This window comes from Panthera pardus, unplaced genomic scaffold (genome assembly GCF_024362965.1).
Source record: "Panthera pardus isolate Hobbes unplaced genomic scaffold, ASM2436296v1 HiC_scaffold_6, whole genome shotgun sequence".
NCBI classification, from domain to species: domain Eukaryota; kingdom Metazoa; phylum Chordata; class Mammalia; order Carnivora; family Felidae; genus Panthera; species Panthera pardus.
This window is the reverse complement of record NW_026526991.1, coordinates 3,644,805-3,660,442: the sequence shown is the minus strand read 5'-3', so window position 1 is coordinate 3,660,442 and position 15,638 is coordinate 3,644,805. Positions and strand designations below refer to the sequence as shown.

At 53.1% G+C, this 15,638-nt stretch overlaps 1 protein-coding gene and 1 non-coding gene across 2 annotated transcripts; both read right to left on the bottom strand.

Moving 5' to 3' along the window:
- Nucleotides 1-6,376: 6,376 nt before the first annotated feature.
- LOC128775132 (U6 spliceosomal RNA) lies at nucleotides 6,377-6,481 on the bottom strand. Its single transcript, XR_008419784.1, has one exon. It is a non-coding gene; the product is annotated as a U6 spliceosomal RNA (small nuclear RNA).
- Nucleotides 6,482-8,111: 1,630 nt separating this feature from the next.
- SMIM45 (small integral membrane protein 45) lies at nucleotides 8,112-11,764 on the bottom strand. Its single transcript, XM_053895310.1, has 2 exons — nucleotides 11,427-11,764; nucleotides 8,112-8,944 (listed from the first exon to the last, which is right to left on the bottom strand). Exon 2 carries the CDS (start codon nucleotides 8,928-8,930, stop codon nucleotides 8,724-8,726), a length of 207 nt encoding a protein of 68 aa, XP_053751285.1. The 5' UTR covers nucleotides 8,931-8,944; nucleotides 11,427-11,764; the 3' UTR covers nucleotides 8,112-8,723.
- Nucleotides 11,765-15,638: the final 3,874 nt, after the last annotated feature.

Sequence of the window (15,638 nt, the reverse complement as noted above, 5' to 3'; positions counted from 1 at the left end):
CAGGGTGTGGTCTGAGATGAAGAGGCACCATTGCTGCTCTCTACAGACGTACGAACAAAATCACACTACGAGATTAGGGCTGTAATGGGGAAAGCTACTCGTGGGGTCAGGGAAGTCTTCCTGGAGGAGGCAAGCAATTGGAGAGTCATCAGGTTCTCTCCTTGGATCTAAACCTTACTTGAAAAACCACCTTCTGCTCATTCAGTCTCCCCTCCCACCACTTACTGACTTACTCACTGACATTCTGTGCTTCAAACACATGATACCACTCACAGGTGTTTTTTGTTTTGTTTTGTTTTTCATGTTTATTCATTTTTGAGAGAACACGCACGAGCAGAGGGAGGGGCAGAGAGAGAGAGAGAGAGAGAGAGAATTCCAAGCAGGCTCCACGATGTCAGTGTAGAGCCTGATGCGGGGTTCGATCCCACGAACCTAAGCTGAAAACAAGAGTTGGACGCTTAACCGAATGAGCCACCTAGGCACCCCACCACTCACAGTTTCCAGCGAGGACGGGGTTCTTTCAAGCCGTTATGGGTCTGCACTTGCTGACTCCTTTTCCCCTTAGGGAAAACTCTTATTCAGCCTTCAAAACCCAGCTGAGTGGTTATATCCTCCAGGAAGCTTTCCTTGACAAACCCCATCCACGAGAGTAGGCATGTCTTCAGTTGTCTTCAGTTTCTCGTACATACTTCTCTTGCTGCAATCACACTTTTGTAATTCGTTTACACATCTGTCCTCCCCTCCAGTTTGTGAGCTCCTTTGATACAGAGACTTCTTCTTTGTCATTGTATTCTTGGTGCCAGGCCTAGTGCTGGGGTAGAGCAGGTATGTGACATGCCTCTGTAGGGCCTTAACATTTGCCACAACCAGTGGGGCAGGCGAAGCAGGGATAAGGAAATAACTGGCAGGTTCTTTTTCTTTTTCTTTTTTTTAATTTTTTTAACATTTATTTATTTTTGAGACAGAGAGAGAGAGCATGAACAGGGGAGGGTCAGAGAAAGAGGGAGACACAGAATCTGAAACAGGCTCCGGGCTCCGAGCTGTCAGCACAGAGCCCGACGCGGGGCTCGAACCCACGGACCGCGAGATCATGACCTGAGCCGAAGTCGGACGCTTAACCGACTGAGCCACCCAGGCGCCCCGCAGGTTATTTTTCCATGGAGAACCTGCCATGAGCTGAGCACAATGCCAGGCACTGGCAGCGGACATTTATCTGGGCTTTAATCACCTGTGGTTCTCAGTGCCTGGCACACACAAATGCTCGGTGAATTCACGTGTGTGTCCGAGAGCCAAGGAAGCTTGCCCAAGGACGTGTAATGTAAATGAGCAGTTTTATAGGATTTAGTATTGTCAGGTCCTGACCTCAAGGTGCTCCCAGTGCAGTCCTCTAGCATGCCCTGGCAGATGAAAAAATCTGTCTTCGCGCACTGGCCTCTTTCTGTAGGCTCTGCTATCTGGGTCAACCCTCCCCCTTGTAAAAAATGCTGAGAATGGGGGCGCCTGGGTGGCTCAGTCGGTTAAGCGGTCGACTTCGGCTCGGGTCATGATCTCGTGGTTTGTGAGTTCGAGCCCCGCGTCGGGCTCTGTGCTGACAGCTCAGAGCCTGGAGCCTGTTTCGGATTCTGTGTCTCCCTCTCTCTCTGACCCTCCCCCGTTCATGCTCTGTCTCTCTCTGTCTCAAAAATAAATAAACATTTTTTAAAAAAAGGCTGAGAATGCAGTTTGTTGTGTCAACAACCCATATGAGACATTTCTTTTTAGTATCTAGAACCAGAAATTTGTCTTTCATGAAGATTCAGTCTCTCCCTTCTGTCACATAAAAAGAATAAAATGACCTCTTTGTGTTTCTTCTTTCCCTCTGGCTGCCAGGAAGCTCAGAGATAAGTAATAGTATGACAGCAGGGGTCAGAGTTGGAATGCTTCCTTCTCACCCCCATGTATGTGTGGCTTCTTTAACAGAAATCTTCTTGTGTTCTTTATGAGAAGAGCAGGTGTAAACAAACATTTATGTAAGAAGCCCTGGGAACCGGGAAAGGGCCCAGGTTTAAGAGCAGAAGACCCTCTCTGAGCCTTGGCCTTCTCCTCGGCAGCCCTTGTACAGAGGCAGACGTCCTATGAGAGGGATTGGCCACTGCCCAAACCTCACGTGGGGTCACAGTCAACGTCCTCCCTGCCGAGGTTATGAGTTTATAACCTTGAACACATTCACTCTTCTGACCCAGTGTGGCCAGAAGTTTTATTATTTATTTTTTTAAGTCTTTTTTTTTTTCAAGTTCATTTATTTATTTTGAGAGAGACAGAGACAGTGCAAGTGGGCTGGGCGGGCAGAGAGAGAGGGAGACAGAGAATCCCAAGCAGGCTCCGTGCTGCCAGCGCAGAGCCCAACGCAGGGCTCAAACCCACGAAAACACGAGATCATGACCTGAGCCGAAACCAAGAATCGGATGCTTAACTGACTGAGCCACGCAGGTGCCCCCGAAGTTTTATTTTTGAAGAGGAGTCAGGAAAAGAGATTTTTCACGTGAAATCTCCTGACATAAATATTGCCAATTGATTTTCTTCCTTTTTTTTTTTTTCTCCAAAACACTGTGTTGGGTAACAACAATCTGGCTGTAGGCCGGGTCTAGCCTGAGGTCCTCCCAGGCCCAGCCAGTCCAGCCCAATCCACGTCCAACAGAGCCTTTTTGGTGTGTTTGGACTGGGGGTCAGGGGACAATTTACATGATTTCTGCTGAACTCTCCCCTCTGCCAACACCCAAGAGAACTGCCTTGTCCTGAGATGACCCCAGCCTGGGGCCATGTTGGTCCAGGTGGGCCCTGACCCAAGCTGGGCCATACACAGGACACTGCCCCAGCCTTGGATGACTGGTTTAAAATAGGCGTCTGACCTAGAATGAGCCAGTGAATCCCTCCCGTGAGATACTTGGGCTTGAGGCCAGAGAGAGGGACAGATAACTGACACCGATGGCTGGAGCAGGTAGGATATCAAACTTGGACAGCAGGTGGCCATGATCAGGGGGTCAGGTGGTGACTCGTGAAATAGGTGTGCAGAAGCAAGAATAAAAAATGGTGTGAGAAATGGGGCGTCTGGGTGGCTCAGTTGGTTAAGCGTCCGACTCCTGATTTCACCTCAGGTCATGATCTCACGGTTCATAAGTTCGAGCCGGCATTGGGCTCTGTGTGGACAGTGCAGAGCCTGGTTGGGATTCTCTCTCTCTCCCTCTCTCTGCCCCTCCCCTGCTCATGCTCTCTCTCTTTCTCTCAAAATAAATAAATAAAGTTAAAAAATTTTTTTCTTTTTTTTTTTTAATTTTTTTTTAACGTTTATTTATTTTTGAGACAGAGAGAGACAGAGCATGAACAGGGGAGGGGCAGAGAGAGGGGGAGACACAGAATTGGAAGCAGGCTCCAGGCTCTGAGCCGTCAGCCCAGAGCCCGACGTGGGGCTCGAACTCACAGACCGCGAGATCGTGACCTGAGCTGAAGTCGGACTCCCAACCGACTGAGCCACCCAGGCGCCCCTCAAAAAATTTTTTTCTTAATGGTGTGAATCTGAGTGCCTAGTTCTCGTTGTCCTGACGTCTGCTACTTTCCTGTCCTGCAGGGTCTGAACACCCCAGTGTCTTCATGGAAACTTCCCCTTCTTACCCAAGCCAGTGGAGTTGGGATCTATGATGTTTCTTGCACTCATGCACAGGGCATGTGCTTGGGCCCTTTCTGGTCCTGCCTCTGACCAGGGCTGGGAGACAGTTTTCTGATAAATAAGTAGCACTGAGCTTCTAGCCCTGGTGCCCCGGCTCTCAGCCCCAGGCCTCACACCTCTGCTCACTTAGCTCGTGAAATCCAGAGCCTTGGAAGATAAGAAGTTTACCCCCTCAGGGAAGGGAGCCCAGATACATTGGGGCTGGCCCAGCCAGAGAAACTGAGGCAGATAGGGACCGGCTACCCGGTGGGTGGTGCTGGTCCCCCCTCCATTCTTGTGTGGGGTGATCTTTAAGGCCCTGGAAGGGCTCCACCCTCCAGTGGGTCCCCAGAGAGCCCACTCACCCGCCCACCTACTTGTGCCGCACCCTGCCCGCCCTGACAGCCAGACTCAGAGCCCCCACTCATACGCTCACCAGACTCTGGGCTTTCCTGTCTACCCTTCCCCTCCCTCATGCTGCAAACCCAGGTGGTGGAACCCTCTGGATGGCCTGGGTGGGTTCTTTCTCTCTGTACTTATCTCCTCCTCTGTAAAACGTTCTCAGTCCCACTATTTTTCACCTGGCACCCGTTCCCTCTTTTAGGCAACTGCCACTGCCTACCCCTGCCCCCCTCCTCGGACCATGTGATCAGCAGGCTAACTGCCCCTGGCTGCAGTGGTGGGCACCAGAGCTGCCTGGCAATCGGGGCATCCCACGCCCTCAACTCATGTGCCCTGGGGGCCAATGCGAGTTCATCCCCTGAGATTTCACCGCAACAAGATGCATGCCCTCCCCTGAAATCAGGGCGCCAAGGGCTGTGGGAGCCGGGGACTCCCAGGGGAGCCTTACCACCCGGTGGAGAATGCCCGCACAAAGGAAACCAGGACTGAGGGAGACAAAGAGACAGACGGAGAGATGGCATGTCCTGGCGACATCCTTGAGCCCTAGGGTTCCTGCCAAGTACGAGTCTGGAACCGAACCCTTTTATTTCAGCTGTTTTCACTTTGGTGTCTTGTGCCTGCACAAGGGCTGGGTGGCAGTGAGGGGCAGCCACGTGGTCGGGGAGGGGGTGGGAAAATCTCCCAAGCTGCAGAATGCCCTGCCGGAGGGGCAGGCACAGCAGGGCCAGGCTCGGGTGAAGCCAGAGACGCACCGAGGGCACAGGATTGAAGGGGGCACCTGGGTGTGAGCCCGAGGCGCCTCTCTGGCCTCACCCCAGCCCGGCTCTGCAAGATGGTGTATACAAGACCCGGTTTGCCCCCTGAAGGAAGAGCAGCTCCAGCCCTCGAGGCAACTTTTGCCTTCCTTCGTTCCTTAGATGGGGCCTGTGCAAGAGTGAGCCCTGGTCTGGGGTCAGGATTTCTGGTCCAAATCTCAGCCCACTGCCCTGTGGCCTCAGCAAATCCCTATGACAATAAAATGGTAGTGGTGACCGTGTGTTCTCCCCCTTTCAAGGAGGCAGACGTTTGGGTTTTTGTTTGTTTTGTTTTGAGAGAAAGAGAGAGAGAGAAAGAGCGCGCGCACACACACACACACACACACACACATGAGCAGGGTACAGGCAGAGGGGGAGGGAAAGAGAAGATCTCCAGCAGGCTCCACACCCAGTGCAGAGCCTGATGAGGGACTTGACCTCAAGACTTAGAGATCATGACGTGAGCTTAAATCAAGAGTTGTGGGACGCTTAACCGACTGAGCCACCCAGGCACCCCAAGGAGGTGGACTTTTTTTTTTTTTAATTTACATCCAAGTTAGTTAGCATATAGTGCAACAATGATTTCAGTAGATTCCTTAATGTCCCTTACCCATTCAGCCCATCCCCCCTCCCACACCTCCTCCAGTAACCCTCTGTTTGTTCTTCATATTTAAGAGTCTCTGGGGCGCCTGGGTGGCTCAGTCGGTTAAGCGTCCGACTTCAGCTCAGGTCACGATCCCGCGGTCCGCGGGTTCGAGCCCCGCGTCGGGCTCTGGGCTGATGGCTCAGAGCCTGGAGCCTGCTTCAGATTCTGTGTTTCCCTCTCTCTCTGCCCCTCCCCCATTATGCTGTGTCTCTCTCTGTCTGAAAAATAAATAAACGTTAAAAAAAATTTTTTTTTTAAATAAAAAGTTAAAAAAAAAAAAAAAGAGTCTCTGGGGCGCCTGGGTGGCTCAGTCGGTTAAGCGTCCGACTTCAGCTCAGGTCACGATCTCACGGTCCGTAAGTTCGAGCCCCGCGTCCGGCTCTGGGCTGATGGCTCAGAGCCTGGAGCCTGCTTCCAGTTCTGTGTCTCCCTCTCTCTCTGCCCCTGCCCCATTCATGCTCTGTCTCTCTCTGTCTCAAAAATAAATAAACGTTAAAAAAAAAAATTTAAAAAAAAGAGTCTCTGATGTTTTGTCCCCTCCCAGTTTCTATATTATTTTTGCTTCCCTTCCCTTATGTTCATCTGTTTTGTATCTTAAAGTCCTCATATGAGTGAAGTCATATGATCTTTGTCTTTCTCTGACTGACTAATTTCGCTTAGCATAATACCCTCCAGTTCCATCCACGTAGTTGCAAATGGAAAGATTTCATTCCTTTTGATTGCCCGGTAATACTCCATTGTATCTATGTACCACATCCTCTTCATCCAATCATCCATCGATGGACATTTGGGCTCTTTCCATACTTTGGCCATTGTTGATCATGCTGCTCTAAACATTGAGGTGCATGTGCCAAAAATAAGGAACACTTTATGAATTTGTGTGTCATCCTTGCACAGGGGCCATGCTAATACTCTCTGTATCGTTCTAATTTTAGTATATGCACTGCCAAAGCAAGCACAGGAGGTGGGCCTTTTAAATGAACATACAGGGGCGCCTGGGTGGCGCAGTCGGTTAAGCGTCCGACTTCAGCCAGGTCACGATCTCGCGGTCCGTGAGTTCGAGCCCCGCATCAGGCTCTGGGCTGATGGCTCGGAGCCTGGAGCCTGTTTCTGATTCTGTGTCTCCCTCTCTCTCTGCCCCTCCCCCGTTCATGCTCTGTCTCTCTCTGTCCCAAAAATAAATAAAAAACGTTGAAAAATTTTTAAAAAAAATAAAAAATAAAAAAAATAAATGAACATACAGCCCCCCGGCTAAAGAATATACTTCCCAGCCTCCCTTCCAGCTAGAAGTAGCCATATGACTAAGTATTGAGCAGTAGGATGTAAGGGGATGGGAGGGGGACGGCCATCATGGAGTGTCCTCCAAGGAAGGAAGGGGTCACACTTCCCTCCACCTTGCTGCTGGGGGTGCAAGAGAGCCCTCTGGATTTTGCCAACCAAGGCATCATGCCAGGCACGGGGAATAGCCACAGAGAAGCACAGATCCCTGGACATGTGTGGAAACAGCCATCAGACCAGCTCCAGAAAACTTCCCATGAAAGGTGCTGTGAGAAAGAACATTCTATTTGGTTTAAGGCCCCGTTGTTTTCGTGTCTCTGTGCCTGAATTCATATCCTAACTGGTACTCTGCTTCGTGTACTCCAGCTACTGGTTTGGTTGTCCCAAGTAGGGGCAGGGGGTGAGAGCTACTGGTTTCTAGTGGGTGGAAACCAGAGATGCTCATTATCCCACAACACGCAGGGCAGTCTCCCACCACAAAGAATGATCTGGGCTAGGGGCACTTGGGTGCCTCAGTCAGTGAAGCATCTGACTTCGGCTCAGGTCATGATCTCAGGGTTCTTGGGTTAGAGCCTCGAGTTGGGTTCTGCTCTGACAGCTCAGAGCCTGGAGCCTGCTTCGGATTCTGTGTCTCCCTCTCTCTCTGCCCCTCCCCCACTCACACTCTGTCTCTCTCTCTCTCTCACTGAAAATAAATAAAAATAAAAAAAAATTTAATGAAAAAAAAAGAATGATCTGGGCTAAAATGTCAATAGTGCTGCTGCTGAGAAATTACTTTACCTACCCTCTCTGAAATAAGTGTCCCCATCCCTACAAAGGGTTTTATGGCAATATTATGGGTTTTTTTCTTTTATGAAGATCCAGTGAGATGACAGACATGACCCTACCTTCAGGAAAGGAGACAGTCCTGCAGAAATAGTCATGAAGTCTTTATTATTGCAAGAAACTAAGAGGGAAGCCCCAGAGGAGGAGAGTGAGACAGGCTGCTACTCGACATCCCAAATGAGGCAACAGTGTTCCACAAAGGAGGAGGGCTCCCTGGTGGGGTTGGCTGGGCAGGGAGGTGGTGCTGGGGGCTGCAGTACAGGGCAGGGGCCTTGGGGAAGGAGAGAGTAGGGAAACCTGGCACAGGGAGGGAGGTGAGAACCGCTGTGGGCAGCCTATCACAGGCTCGCCCCGTCCCCGCCACCTCCCGCCCTGCTTGGGGCCCCCGCTCTCCCTCTTACACATACATACCTGCCTGTCCCCCTCCCCACTCCCCCCTCCCAGACTCTCTCTCTCATCTCTCTGTCTCTCTCTCTTTCACACACACACACCCCTCCGTCCTCTGTGGTCTCACCCCTCTGCATACCCCGTCACACACGCTCACCGCTCACCGTTGCCAAGTCTGAGTCCAGAGGGGTGGGGCTGAACTGGAAGGAGCAGACACCCCTCCAAATAGGGCCTTTCCCTTGGGTCAGCTTTGAAGCCTGCCATGTGCGGCTGCAGGGAGGTTGCCTCCTCGGGTGGAGCGGGCCGTTGAGTGTCACCAGGGATTCAGTGGGGAAGTGGGAATCTAGACACTTAGGACAGGCAGGGGCAGCGGCGCCTGACTCCAGGTGAGGGGCGAGAGTGCTGGGCAGCACAAAGGCACTGGAGGCCAGCGGGGGATAAACCCAGAGCTGGGGAGGGCAGGTGTGGAGAGAACTGGCTTGAGGTGGAAAGCAAGCCCCAGGCCAGCAGCAGTGACACCTCAAGATACCCAGGTGCCCCTATCTCGCCAGGTGCAGCCAGTGTCCACCCGGGGCACCCAGAAGCTTCTGCTGGGAGGGCCCAGCTCCAGAGGGGTGGCCCGGAGGAGCAGACGTTGTCCTCTCTCTGCCTCAGGGTCTCCAGGCTGGGCGAGGCGGGGGAGGGCGCCCGGTGCCCGGCGCCGGTCAGCTCAGACCTCTGGGCCTCCGAAGGCCAAGTTGTCGCGGACCATCAGGGTCTTGCGGAGGTCACGGTCCACCAGGGGGCGCTGCATGCGCCACTTGTGCGCCTCCTGCAGGCCAGGCTCGAAGTAGTAGATGCAGGCGCCGAAGCCCACCAGGATGAGCACGGAGATGACCAGGTACACGGGCACGAACCAGTCCAGGAAGTGCGGCATCGCGGCGGCCTCAGCTGCCGAGACACGGGCGGTGAGTGGTGGCGGAGGCGCCCCTTGGCCCACCTGCCAGCCCGGAGGGAGGCTCGCAGGCCTCGCACAGCCAGGAGGTGTGAGCATCACCTTACAGATGGGACGGCTGAGGCCCAGGAGAGTGGAGGGCAGTGGCTCAGCAGCCTGCCCCCTGCCCCCGCCAAGAACAGAGCTGCACCCATCACAGGGTGGGGTGGGGGGACCAGCTGGCTCCTACCCACCCTTTCAGAAGCTTATGTATGACTGAAGGCCAGGCCTGGTTCAATCCCCTCTCAGGCATATGTGCCCTCAGGCAAGTTGCCTAACCTCTCTGGGCCTCAGCATCATTGTCCCCTGTGGAAGGGGACACTAACAGAGCACTCAGTAAAGGACGACATGGGCTATGCCTCCTCCTTGCCACCCCTCCCGGCCCTGACTGTGCGGTCTCAGAGGCTGCTGCTTGCCAAGCCCTCACAGATGAGTGGGTCCCCAGCCACCCGCACATCCTGGCAGGGTGTGGTTTGGTGAACAAACACCCAATCCCCAGGGGATCTCGTTGATATCAACAGGGTCTGCGCAGGCTCTCGAATTCAGGCCCATGCCCAAAATCATAATTATAAGACTGTGGACAACAAGCACCGGCCCCAAATCCTTGGGCCTTGGGTTTCCACATCTGGAAAGTGGGAATGAAAATAGCACCCACCTAGACCGTATGGCTGTTGTGACAGTTCAGTGGGTTAATTTATGTAAAATACTCAGATTTAGCGCCTGGCACATAATACGTGCTACCTCGTTGTTTGTTCTTGCTCTCTGAGCCTCAGTTTCCCTGACTGTAAAATGGGGACAAGAAATAGGATCCATTTCTTAGGGTCGCTGCGAATGTTCGACAAGATAATTCCTAAAGAGCTTTTAGCACCAGGCTGCATCGGAACCAGCACTCATGTAACATTACCTATTATTTCCAGTGAACCAGTGGCAGGAAAGCAGGAACATGAAGGGCAGCAGGTGCAAGGTGCCTCATAAATGTTACATACACACAGACCCCTTAGAATGACCCAGAGATACCCACATCTGTGCTCTGCCAGCCTCCCCAACCTCATCTCCTGGCCTACCTGGCATCATCTCGAACTGCTTGCCAGCCACCCATGCGCACCTGCGTATCATACAGTCTCTATCTTTCATATGCTTTCATTTTCCCCGGAATCTCCTTTGTACTGTGTTCAGGTGACAAACTTCTATTCGTACTTCAAAAGCCAGATCACAGACCATCTCTTCCAGAAATGGGATAAAGCAGGACCCATTAACTTACCCTCAAACCCTTCCTAAGGTATATAAAAGGAGTAGGGTGAGAAGCCCCACCTCTGCCTGCCCAGGCAGGGAGAACCTTCTTAGAATGTGTTCACAAACCTTATACGGGGCCTGTGGGGTAGGTGTTAATGGCTACATTTTACAGATGAAGAAACTGAGGCCCACACGGGTTCACTAACTTGCCCTGGGTTGCCCAATTGGAAGGGAGCTAAGAGCTGGACCCTAAACCCCCTGAGATGGCCTGAGGTTTGAGTCCTGTGGGGTGGGTAAAGACCCCTGAGCAGAATGAAATGAGCAGAGGTCCCCCGTGGCTTCTGAGGGAGGGAAGAGAGGGGACAGATCGAGCGACCTCCAGGACAGTCTAAAGACAAGCCCTAGCTCCTCAGACCTCTGTCTCCAAACTCCAGCTCCTCTTGTCCCATTACTTCCAGGTGGGTCTTTAAGGCGGGCTGTGACCCCGGGGTGGGGGTGGGGGGGAGAGATGCTGCTTCCCAGGGGTAGCCATCCTGGGGCCCGCCCCTGGCCCCCCGGGTCCCCGTTGGCTATTCCGAAGCACAATGTCTCAAGGTGCCCTAGTCATGCCCTCCTAACCATCTGCCTTTCTGGAAAGCCAAAGAGTTCAGAATCGCTTGGCGTTGCCTGTGGAGGGGAAGTTGGGAAAGGGGGCTCCCAAGCAGGAAGGCTGCTCCAAACTAACCTGACTGAGGCCAAAAGATTCGTGTCCCACCCTTGGCTGCAGGCAGGACCCCAGTCCCCTTGCAGCTTAAACATGAGAATGAGGAACTTGGGCAGAGTTGTAGCAATTTTGGCTGCAATGGTGTGAATCTGTGAAGCCCAGCTTAGGGCCCCCCAACCTCTCTAGCCCTGTGATAAAAACCATTCTGGGGCAGACTGAGGACCCCTAGACCTTCTCCTAGTTGAGACAAATCACTCACTGGCTTTCTGTGTGACCTTGGGCTACTCCTCACCCTCTCTGGGCTTCAGGGTTTCCCATGCACAGTGACAAGATGGGAGGGGGGGTTTCCAGATGATCTATAAGGAATTTTCCAGCCCCCACTCTAGCCAAAGTCCCATCCAGGACAGGGTGAGGGTCGTAGAGCCCCTCTTTCTGCCCCCCCCAAGGCATTGGCACTACTCGGTGCCCCTTTCCCCCCACCCCCTGCTTGTCCGCAGACCCACCTCACGACCTGCAGATGCCTGTTCCAGGGGCTCTGTGCTGAGCGCACCGCCTCGGCCTGAGCAGCTCAATGTCGGCCTGTGGACTCAGTCGTAGCTGCTGTCCCCAGAGACACTGCCATCTGCAGCGGCCCTGGGTGCTGGAGGCAGAGAAAGGGCGAGGCCACTGCCTCCCGTGGGAGACAGAGCTTCTCAGGCCCAGGACTCTGACGGGGCTGGGAGGGGGCAGTCCTGGGCTGGCAAGGCACACTGGTAGGTCTCCCTGCCCACCAGGAGACACTTCCCTCTGCCCCCGACCCTCAGGATGGCAGGAGGCGGGACGTGTCTCAGCCAATCAGCAGCCTGGCAGAGCGAGGGCTTTATCCTCCGTTGCCCTGGCAACCAGCCTTCTCTTCTGGATCCCTCGCACTGTGCACGTGGTACAGAAATGACAGGGCAGGGTTGGGAGAATTCGGGGAGGAATGGGAACCACCCAGAAGGCTGCTGAGTCCCGTGGTTGCTGAGCCTGGAGAGGAGGGAACCCCAGCTGAGATAAATGGAAGGGTTTGGAGGCTTGCCGTTTGTGGGTAGGGAGAGACGAGGGTCCCTGGCAAGCGGGTGGGGACACAGAAGTAATGACGAGTAGAGCCAACAAGGGCCATATGTCATAGAGGAGAGAATCAATTCTGAGACAGGGACTCCGGACACATTGGTCCAATGTGGACACTGCTTCGGTGCTTTATTCATATTAATTCATTTATCCATCTTCCACGGTCACACGGCAAGAAAGTCACAATGCCACAGTCAGAGCCTAGCCTGGCCTTCAGGCCCCCACACAGGTTCTGCCTCACCCAGCCCCCCAGATACCCTGGGCTGGGATAGAGCCTCAGATGGCTGTGACTCCCAGGCACTGAGGACCCCCACACATCACTTCATTCTGCTCTCAGTGGTGCTGAGAGCCCATGTGGGGACGAGGCAGCCTCAGCTCGGAGACGTGATGCTGCTTACCGTCTCCTTCATCTAGGTCATTCAGCTTCTCAGTGACAAAGCTGGGGAGTGGGGGTGGGGTAAGGGGTCCATCCCCCAAGCCTGGGCCCTCCCTCCTGTGCTATGGACAGAGTGTCAGCAAAGTGTCAGGCGCCCAGTGTGCATCCCATAAACAGCAGTGGTTATTGTCTCAGGAGGACAGAGTGGCCCCAGAGGCCAGAGGCTTCAAGGAACCCCCTCCCCAGAGAGTCCGTTCCCAGAAACCTGAGGACAGGCAGGTGGGGAAGGCTGTGGGGGAGATGCCTTCAGGACCCTGGGTCCCCCACCCCACAGACACCCTGCCAGCTCTGGGCCCATCTGGACCCCTGCAAGGGTCGTAGGTCCTCTCCAGCATATATAGGGCAAAGGGAATGAGTTTGAGTTCACAGAGGGATTTGTATTAAGACAAATTACATGGAGTAAAATACAACTCTTTTTTTTTAATTTCTTAAGTTTATGTATTAATTTTGAGAGAGAGAGTGCATGCGTGCATACGTGCACAATGTGAGCAGGGAAGGGGCAGAGAGAGAGGGAGAGTCCCAAGCAGGCTCCTTGTTCACCCCAGAGCCCAGTTCAGGGCTCCTCAATATGTAATGTTACATGAGTGCTGGTTCCGATGCAGCCTGGTGCTAAACGCTCTTTAGGCGTTATCTTGTCGAACATTCGCAGCGACCCTAAGAAATGGATCCTATTTCTTGTCCCCATTTTACAGTCAGGGAAACTGAGGCTCAGAGAGCAAGAACAAACGACGAGGTAGCACGTATTATGTGCCAGGCGCTAAATCTGAGTACCCACCATGGTGGGTCCATGTAAATGGACTCAAATACAATACGCACTCTTTTGTGTCTGGGCCTGTCCCTCAGCACAACGCTTTTGCTGCTCACCGATGCTGTTCCATTTATCAGTATACCACAACTTGTTGATCTGTTGACCACTGAAGGACATTTGGGTTGTTTCCAGTATGGGACTATTGTGAGCAAAGCCTCCAAAGCGCTTTTCAACAGTTTGGAGTAGGAGAACAGATCGGAGTTGGGGGAGGGAAGACAAAGGGGCACAGAGAAACCAGCCACAGGATTCTTTATTTATACAAAAATCTATGGGAAGCTTGGGGTGCCTGGGTGGCTCAGTTGGTTAAGCGTCCCACTTTGGCTCAGGTCATGATCTCATGGTTCGTGGGTTCAAGCCCAGCATCAGGCTGCTTTGGATCCCCTGTCCCCCTCTCTCTGTCCCTGTCCCACTTGAGAGTGCATGCGCTCTCTCTCTCTCTCAAAAATGAACGAGCATTAAAGATATTTTTTCAGAACTAGGGGAAGCTCAATATGCAATAGAGACAAAGCCTGAGCTGCTTCTGTGAAATGACAGGGTGGGCTTTCTGGATTCTACCCACTCAGCTTCTCCTTGTCCCCTCCAGCATCCCTGAGGTATCTCCGCAGAGTTCCACAGAAGCTGATTTCAGAGACAGTATCCCAGAGAGCGTCTGACGGCCCTGCCAGCTCTGGGTGTTCTGGGGGTTGGGGGGGTGGGGAGGAATCCCAAGCAGGCTCCACACTGAGCACTGGGATCGTGACCTGAGCCAAAATCAAGATTCAGATGCTCAACTGACTGAGCCACCCACGCACCCCTGGGTGTTCTTGATACAAGAGTTTCCATCCAGGCCTGGGTCTGCCCTTCCTGCCAATCCCCACCCTTCATCACGGTGCGATTCTACTCACGACTATTGTGTATGGCACTGCCCGTGTGACAAGCACCAACTCATCTTAGCACCACAGCCAATAATCACCTCCCCCAGCGAAGTGTAGCCATGGCTCCCCAGGGACCCTTCATGCCTCTGCGCTCCTCCGCTCCCTGGGGCGGCCCTCACCAACCGTGCTGCTTTGGTTGTTGCTATCTGTCCTTCTACCACGGAAGCAGGGGTGACACCTCTGGTGCCTGGGTCGCTAGTGCCCAGCACCAGCATTGGCCTGAGGCAGGCACACAGCACGTGTTGATTGAATGGGTCTCAGCTCATCCCCTCCTAGAAAGTGCTGACCGGGGCCAGAATCTCTGTGATACTCTAAGGACCTCAGTCACCTCTGAGACCTCATTCTCCCCAGTTTCTCCTCATTCCATCCACTTCAGCCACTGGCCTCATTGCTGCTCCTCAGAAGTGACAGGGGTGCTCCCCGCCCCCCACCCCCCAGGCTCTCAGCACCTGCTTCTCTTTCTGCCCAAAACCTCTTCTTCAACGTACTGAACTGGCTCCTCACTCACTAAATTCAGGCATCTGCTCAAATGTCACCTTCTCTCTTTTTTTCTAATTAATTTATTTTTTCAGAGAGAGAGAGAGAGAGAGAGCAGGGGAGGGGCAGAGAGAGAAGGAGAGAGCATCCCAAGCAGGCTCCACACTGTCGGTGCAGAGCCCGATGATGTGGGGCTTGAACTCACAAACTGTGAGATCATGACCTGAGCCGAAATCAAGAGTTGGACGCTTAACCGACTGAGCCACCCAGGTGTCCCTCAAACACCACCTTCTTGGGGCCCCCCGAGTGGCTCAGTCGGTTAAGCATTCAACTCTTGGTTTCAGTTCAGGTCATGATCTCACGGTTCGTGCCTTAAAGCCCCACATTGGGCTCTGCGCTGGTGGCACGGAGCCTGCTTAGGATCCTCTCTCTCCCTCTTTCTCCGTCCCTCCTCTGCCTGTCCTCTCTCTCTCTCAACATAAATAAATAAATTTTAAAACAAATTTAATAAAACAACAAAGAAAACACATCACCTTCTTCCAGAGGCCTCCCCTGACCTAACATAGCTTCTTCTTGTCGTGTTTCCGTAGTGTAGTGGTTATCACGTTCGCCTCACATAGCTTCTTCTTGTCTGCCCTGTCCTCCAGCCCACCTTACTTTATGTTCAGAGCACTCATTACTCTCAGACTTTTGGCGAGTCTCTTCCACACCCTCTGCCGGGGGAATCAAAGCCCATCTGTGCTGGGCCAGGGACTCCATGAAGTCATTTATTTCCAGCTCTTTCTAAGCAAAATATAGTTTAGTCCGCAGTGAGGATTTAGGTTAGATGGGAATATGCCTCTGTTGTTCTAGGTATCACAGCAGTGAGCACACTGTGTGATCAGGGTCTGACTCCCCCACCCCAGAGTTGATAATGTCTGATTCATCTGTATTCTCAGGGTGGCGCATTGGGTCTGCCCTTGGAAATGATGAAAGGCTCAATGGATGTAAA

Coding starts and splice junctions, on each gene's coding strand:
- SMIM45 (XM_053895310.1), bottom strand. CDS start 8,930: ATGCCGCACTTCCTGGACTGGTTCGTGCCCGTGTACCTGGTCATCTCC.